General features: G+C 46.5%; 1 protein-coding gene across 1 annotated transcript; it reads right to left on the reverse strand.

Moving 5' to 3' along the window:
* Positions 1-335: 335 nt before the first annotated feature.
* MARCKS (myristoylated alanine rich protein kinase C substrate) lies at positions 336-7064 on the reverse strand. Its single transcript, XM_042445195.1, has 2 exons — positions 6210-7064; positions 336-3529 (listed from the first exon to the last, which is right to left on the reverse strand). Exons 1-2 carry the CDS (start codon positions 6306-6308, stop codon positions 2768-2770), a joined length of 861 nt encoding a protein of 286 aa, XP_042301129.1. The 5' UTR covers positions 6309-7064; the 3' UTR covers positions 336-2767.
* Between the last annotated feature and the right edge of the window lie 930 nt (positions 7065-7994).

The raw sequence follows: 7994 nt of genomic DNA on the forward strand, positions 1-7994 counted from the left end.
CAGAAAATTGCCCCCATTCAGGGCTCCAAGCTAAGTGTAGATTACATGTGCTTTCCACAGTCTGCAGTGCACAAACCAGCCTTATCTCTTACTATGGCCCAAATAAAATAATCTAGAAAAGGGGGGGAAGAAATTCCATTGAAGTCACACTCCACCTAAAATGTGAAACGTTAGGCTGGCTTTATTGTTTTATGACTTTAGAATACGTATTTATGATAGGCCAAAGTCACACATCAGAGGTGTACAACTATTTTGTCAACACTCTTAGTGAGAATTATGAATGGAAAGTGTCCCCCAACAGCTGGAGTCCAATAATGACACTAGTATGGAATATCTCATTTTACATCCATTTATTTCATCCCATGGCCATTTTAAGCATAATAGTCATTACATTTCTAACACTACAGAGAAATACCAGGGTGACCAGAGTATATATACAAGCCAAAAATAAAAAATAAAAAGATGTGGACAACTGAATAAGAGTATGTATTCAGTATGGAATCCATTGAACTTCATTCAGCTCAGGCTTTGTTCTTTAGGGAACAAGGTGCTAATGTGCCACTCTCTCATAAAATAAGTGTAATTGCTTCCAAAGCAAAGTACTGCTGAAAACATAGATGGAAGCAAGTTAAGTGTAACACTAAATTTCACCTATAAACCTAGGAGCAACACTTCCTTGAATCAATTTCCACCCTCCACCACCATTAACTACTGTGTATTTGTTTTTTGTTTTTTTACAAAAGCCTACTGTTTTATTAAGGCATATTTTGCCCTGAGCAGTATGGTGGAAATTAGCCCAAAAGTCTAAACAGTTAAAAGGCAAGCACCAAATGACTCTTATAGACAAATATAGAAATTTTTGTTTTGCTTTTTGCTAACTCACCTATAGCTGGGAGTAACATACAAAAAAAGTATTGCTCACCATTTGGTAGAACAAAAATGTTTGTTTTAGCCCAAACTTCCAAGGCTGGTTGCTTAAAGTCAGGCACTGAAGTAAATGATGAAATGGTTAAGAACTCGCAGGTAAGATTGGACCTTTGCTGTTCCAACACCCGAATTTAGGTGTCATTGTTTGGAAATTCAGGCCAAGGCCCAAGACATTCCAAACTACCACAGTCAAAGTGTCAAGTCAACTCAAGCTACAAAATAACAATCTAATGTAACATAAAGTGGTCCTTGAGGCTTTTTACCATACACATACCCCACTTAACAGTCAACTGGTGCAAGCTTGTTATAAACACACTCTAGTTCTTTCCAGTCCTCTTTTCCCCAGATCTCACATTAGCCAATTAAGTGTCCAGAGTGGCACAGGCTAATTTCGAATCCAATGCACATTTAAAGGCCTTACAGATCTTCATACCACAGAGAAACTTTTAGTAAGGCCAAGAGACCACAAAATCCATAATTTAGAAATTAAGAGTAATGTTAAGTGGCAAACAAGTTGCCTTTTTAATACAAATTTAGACAGTTCAAGCAATCTACTAAGCTATCAAGAGTATCCAGAAAAAGAAACACAGCCAAATTCTACATTTTATTCACATTTATTTTTCGCTTTTAGTGTGCTCACAGAAAATTAGAACACCTTAAGCAGGAATTTAATAGCAATTTTGTAAGCAAAGTTACATTCCATCTCTAAGTCAAATTGGTCAAAGCTTCTCCAGTATTTACAAAAAAATATGATAGACAAGATGCTACACAAAAACCATTGCATCTGAAATTGGTTTTTCTTCTTTATTCTCAAAGACAACTGGAAAAAGAAAGCATCATCTGCTGTCATCAAAAACATACCACAGTATAAACAGTAACCATTCCACTTATCACAGCTTGGTTGAGTTTAAAATTGTGTGGTCTTTTTTTTAAAGGTCCAAGATTACTGCAATTTTACAAAAAATGGGCAGGGTGGAAAAAGTTGCAAACTTAATGTGCTTCTGGATATCAAGATTTGTTTTTATACAATAGTCACAGTTAAAAACACCCTGCTGGTAATACATAATTACACTTTATTAAGGTCATAAACCAGCAATAAACAATAAAGCCTATACAACTTGTATTTCTACTTAATCACTGACTGGTACAGCTAACATGAGATAAGTGAAAGTTCCTATGGTTTAAATGAATTTCCTAAGACTATGATTTTTTTTTAATCTGAGTATTGGAATTTTTCTTCTTCCTTCTTAGTCAAGACTTGTAGTGTTGTAAACCTTATAGAACATCTGCCTCACAAAATACATTGTAATAACTTTCTTTTTAAAAAAAGACTAACCCCTTATTTCTTGTGGCACATTTTCTTGGCAAATTATTTGCACCACTAATTCCCCATTGTGACCCCTATCACTTCATTTGCTATCCCTTATTGACCCATCCATCTCCTTCATATATGGGCATGTCCATAGATTGACAAGAGAGAAAGAGACAGAAAGAGAGAGAGAAAGTTTACATTTTGAATAAAGATGCAAAGTATGCAAAGAAAAAAAAACATTAATACTGATGCAAAAAAAGAGGAACAAAGCAGAGGGAGGCATTTAGTCTCTCCTCTACCAGTTGGAATGGTGGCAACAGAATGATCTGAGATGGGATCTGTGTGGGTAGAGACAAAAAAAGAGAGACATCTTTTAAATCAATCCCTGGTTGTAGACAAGTTCTTCAAAAACCAGTACCTGGCACCACTCCAAACAAACAAACAGGGGGGGAAGAAAAGTTCAATCATCTCAAAATTGCCATCATCATCATCATCAACATCATCATCATCATCATCTTTTTCCCCCCTTTACTCTGCCGACTCAGCTGGTGGAGCTTCTGGACTAGACTCAGATGGAACTTCCTGTGTAGGAGCTGCCGCTGCTTCCTCTGCTTTGGGTGGCTCTGGTTCAGTTGAGGTGGCTTCGGTGGTAGCGCTAGGGGCAGTTGCGGCCGGGGCTTCTTCCTGTTTCTCCTCGGCCGGCTTCTGCTCTTCAGCCGGCTTGGCCTCCTCTCCTGCAGGCTTCTCGGGTGCAGTCTCTTCCAATTTGGCCTCCTGAGAGCCACCCGGCTCCTCCTTTGTCTCCTCTGTGCTGCCAGTAGTGGCGGCCGCATCTGCGGAAGGCGAAGCCTCCTGAGCAGTTTTGCTCTCCTCGTTACTTGTGGCCTCCGGGGCAGCGGCCACCTCGTCTTTCCCCCCTTCTCCAGAAGCAGCTGCACCTTCATTTTCGGCTCCTTCCCCAGATTCCTTTTTGTTCTTTTTAAAAGAAAAGCCACTTAGCTTAAAGGACTTTTTGAAGGAAAAGCGCTTCTTTTTTTTTTTCGGGGTCTCATTGCTGGAAGAAGGAGTGGCCCCTTCCTCAGTCTTAGAGGAGGACTCCCCTTCAGCGGGAGATGCCGGCTCTGTGCTCTCGGCTTCCGCAGCCTCCTTCTCGGAGGCTGGCTCTGAGGGAGTCTGCTCTTCCTTCACAGACTCTTCGGCAGGCGCACTGCCATTCGCCTGGACCTCCTCCTTGCTCGCCTCAGCAGCCGCTGGTGAGGCGTCACCATTCACCTTCACGTGGCCATTCTCCTGGAAGAAATGTAACTCAGCATTATTGAACAGAAGACCTCGTGCCCAATGTGGGCAGCTGCAAGATCTCACCCGTTTTGTTTTCCTAGATTTCCTTTGTAAAAAAAAAATCAAACCAGCAAAGAGGGGAGGAAATAAACAAACTCTACAATTAATGCTGGAACAACATGCATGATTTTAGTGTCAGTTTCTGACAGCTAGGAGGAGGAGCAGGAGCAGGAGCAGAGACGGGTGTGGAACAGGAGGAGCCAAGCCATGGTGGGCTGGGCCCATGTTGCCATAGGCTTCCCCGCGGTTTTTCTTGAGGGAAAGCCCATGATGACCCAGTGCCAAGGCTGTGGAGAGGAGGTGCCCTCCTGAGCCCAGCCTCTCACCAGCCAGGCCTTCACTCCAGTTGGTCTTTTCTTCAGGGAGGCCCTCGCCCATTTCTTGGGAAATCCACCATCACCATCCCCAGGGTGGCCAGAGGTCCTCACCGCAAAGCAGGAGGAGAAGGCACCACCAAATTCAAGGGACTGTACCACCTTCTCAAAGAAAAGCCAAACACACCCATACTTTAAATGCCAGTCCATGCTTCTTAGTCCGGCTCAAAGCGGAGGACACTTTGGACTTCCTCCTGGACAGAAAGGCTGAAAGAGTATGCAGAGAGATCGTGTTGCACCTTTGAAACTAAATTAGGCCCAAAACACATTGAAGAAATAACCCAGTTTGGGGCCACTTTAACTGCCATGGCTCAATGCTCGGGAACTCTGGGAACTGTAGTTTTGTGTGACATTGAGCCTTCTCAAACTACAATTCCAATGTTTCCCTAGCACTGAGCCAGGGCAGATAAAGTAGTCTCAAACTGAATTATTCTTGCAGTGTGTTTTGGACCTAAGTGAAATAAAGAAAGAAGAGGGCAGGGGGAGCTTTCCCAGACTAGAGGCTGAGAGGTAGGGCTTGTCTGGGAAAAGGAGGACGCCTGGCCACCCAAAGGCAGGTCAGGGCTGGATGCCTTAACTCAGCGGAGGATGGGAACCCCCACCCCCCAAAAAAATCAGAGCCGTTGCAGGATCCCGCCTCAGCCTGAGGAGGGCGCTGTGGCTCCGTCTTGGAAAAACCAGGCGAAGCTGAAGGAGGGAGGAGGAGGCGGAGGAGCCCCAGGATGCCTCGGCCAGCATCGCCTCTGCCAGGGAACAAAGCTCCTCTGCGCCCCTTCCTCTAATTCTCCTCCTTCTCCTTCCCCCCAAAGGCCACCTCTCTGGGCCCCGGGAGGAAAAGGCGCGCTGCCAGCAGTCTGCCTGCCTTTAAGGAGCAGCATCTCCAGGCTTTTTCCCGCCATTGTTTCCTTAGCAGCCCAGGGGCGCTTCCCCTTCCCATCCTTTCGCTACTATTCCTTTCCCTTCCTCTTCCCAGAAGAGGAAAAGCAGCTGCGGGCGCTGTAGCCACTCACCCAGCCCCCCCCCCATTGCAAGCTTACAGTGGGAGACCCCAGGAAAAGAAAGACACCCCCTTTTTATTCTTCCCACTGGAATATTGGGACCCCCTCCCCAGTTCTGCCCCATACCCCCCCTCAGGCGGCCAGGAATGCTTGCAATGGAAGACCTCGAAAAAAAGAGCCCCTTTTCTTCCCCCTGAGGGGGGGGGTTGTGAGGCTGGGAAGCCTCCCAGTTCTGCCCCATCCCCCCCCCCCCCACACACATACAGCCAGACATCCTTGCAATGAAGACCCACGGCGGAGAAAGGGACCCTGTCTTCCCACAGAGGCTGTGAATCCCCCACGCCTGCCCCTACAGCCCCCCCCCCGATGCTCGACGTAGGCACGCACGGAAGACGACCCCCCTCTCTCCACATAGGGCTTGGGACATGGACCCCCCCAATTCTCCCCACAGACAACACATCCCAACATGCCAGCTATGAAGCTATCCGCCAAGATGCGCTTCCAATGAAGAGCCCGGCAGAGAGAGCGAGCCCTTTTCCTTCCCCCAAGGGCTTGTGAGGCTAAGAAGACCCCCCAGCTCTGCCCCACATTCAGCCCAACACAAATAGACACACTGGCCGCCTATTCCGTCGCAACTGCTCCCATTTAAGGCACCACACACACACACACACACACACACACACACAGAGCTCGACGGATCCCGCCAGAGCGAAACCAATGGACCACAAGGAAATCTCTGGCAGCGTCGAGGAGCAAACAAGATGGAGAAGACATAGACAGCCTCCCCAGCAGCAGCCCCTTCCTCAAGACACAGGAGGCACCATCGCCATCACTCTCCAGCAGGGCTTGCCACCACGTCTCTTGCCAGCATTTCGCCTCCCCCCCCCCCCGAAATCCCTTACTGTGCCCCCCCAAAGAGCACCAAAGGGACCCCCTTTTTGTCTTTTATGGGAAGAAAAGAAAAAAGAGGCTGTTGCAATTCAGAAATCCATAGACAGTCTCGCCATCCTCCTTTAAGCAGACACAAGACACCCCAAAGATGCCTATGTCCAAGCCTTGGGGGAGACAAGCATCCCCATCTACACACACACACACATCTACATGAGCTGCAAAAGAAAATGCCCCCCTCCGCGATTGAACAACGATGAGAAAGAATTAAAAAAGGGGGGGGGGGTGCTGAGATCATTTCTTTTCAAAGCCAAACAATGTCGGAATAGTAAGGATGCCAGCCCCCGGCTCTTGGCTCCCTTTCCGCCTTACCTGTCCGTTCGCCTTGGAAGGCGAGGCAGCCACCGCTTCGCCGGGCTTTTCAGCCACAGCTTCGCCTTTGGCAGCGTTCTTGGAGAACTGGGCGCCCATTGCTGCTGCTGGTGCTGCTGGTGGTGGTGGTGGTGGTGGTCTTCTTCTTCTTCGACGAAGGGCTCGGGGAGGTGTAAAAATGAAAAATACAAAAATATATACACACAGATCCAAACGGGAGAGGAAACAAAAGAGCGGCGGCGGGGGGGGGTCGTAGAAAAAGGCTGCGAGACCAGGAGCCTGGAGGAGGAGGAGGAGAGGAGCAGCAGCAGCAGCAGCAACACGTACGCACGCACAATCACACAACTACACACACACACTCACACACCCGAGAGGAGGGAGGAGGAGGAAGGGGAGAGCGAACAAAACCACAGCCGATTCGATTGAAATAAGATTCACACTCCTGGGTTGTTGTTGTTGTTATTGTTGTTGTGATTTTTTAAAATCTTCCTCTTCTTTGCGATTAAGAAAGCTGGAGAGCAGCAACAACAACAACACAAAAAAAGCAGCTGAAGGAAGGGGAAAAAAGGTGGGGAAAAATGATAAGTCGAAGGGGGGAAATATATCTATAGACAGATATAGATATATGTGATTAAGCAGCCCAAGTTTGGTACCCCCAAAAAATATTAAAAAAATAAAGCAGTAGTAGTAGTAGTAGTAGTAGTAGTAATGATGATGATAATAATAATAAAAAATATAGAGATATATAGATATATATTTTGTTATCCCAGGTTTGTAGACTGTAGACAAGGGGGAAAAATGGAGAAATCTCCCCGGCCGCTAATAAGATGCGGAGTCCAACGCCCAAGTGCACAGATGAATGGGCTTCCCGGGCGGTGACGAAGGCCCCCCTCCCGCCCCTCCCGACCAATCAGGGCCCGCGGAGACAAAAGAAGGGGCGGGGCTTCCTCTCGGAATGAACAATGGGGCCGCCGCCGCCGCCGCTGCGATGGCAGTAATTCGAAATCGGGGGCTGATAATTAATACAAGGCAAAGACGACGAGAGAAAAGGCATTAATAACCGGATTAAGGCCTGCGCCCTGATTTCTCTTTCCAAAGAGGGAGGGAGGGAGGGAGAAATACAGACATACATACATGCACACACACACACATATATGCATACTGTATATGCATTGCATCCCTCTTTTCCTAAATAAAATTAAAAAGGAGGGAAGAGGGGAAAATTATTATTGATTGATTGTTTATAGCCTCTGTTTATAGTGCCTCTCTCTCTCCATTGTCTCCACTGAGTTGTGGGTGTTTGGGATTTCATCTTCTCCCTCCTCCTCCTCCTCCTCCTCCTCCTTTTACTGCTCTTGCAACAGCAACAATATCAACAGATAAGAAGGCTTTTGCAGGATGGTTTTGTGTTATTATTTTGGGTTTGTTTTTGTTTGTTTGATTTGGTTGCAAAGCTCCTTGAAACCACGCTAAGAGAGAGCAGAGCGAGCGCTGGTTGGAGAGGTCTGTAGGCCAGATGTGGGGGAAGGAAGAGGGGAAGGGGGAAAAGGCTTCCAGCAGCTGTGTGTGGAAAGAAAGAGAAAGGAAAGAAAGAAAGAAAGAAAGAAAGATCTATGAGAGAAATCACACACACCTACACCTTATGTGTGGTGTGTTGTGTGTTGTTTATAATTATATATATATGAGTTAGATAAATATAAGATAATTTTGAGGCATCGAATTATATTAGACCCGTCAGGCTCTTCGCAAATATTTGCTTTCAGCGATGTGGGGAGGGAGGGTGAT

The sequence above is a fragment of the Sceloporus undulatus genome, chromosome 1, assembly GCF_019175285.1.
Source record: "Sceloporus undulatus isolate JIND9_A2432 ecotype Alabama chromosome 1, SceUnd_v1.1, whole genome shotgun sequence".
NCBI lineage: Eukaryota > Metazoa > Chordata > Lepidosauria > Squamata > Phrynosomatidae > Sceloporus > Sceloporus undulatus.

Coding starts and splice junctions, on each gene's coding strand:
- MARCKS (XM_042445195.1), bottom strand. CDS start 6,308: ATGGGCGCCCAGTTCTCCAAGAACGCTGCCAAAGGCGAAGCTGTGGCT. Junction 3,530..6,209: donor CTTCCAAGGCGAACGGACAG/GTAAGGCGGAAA, acceptor CATTTCTTCCAG/GAGAATGGCCACGTGAAGGT.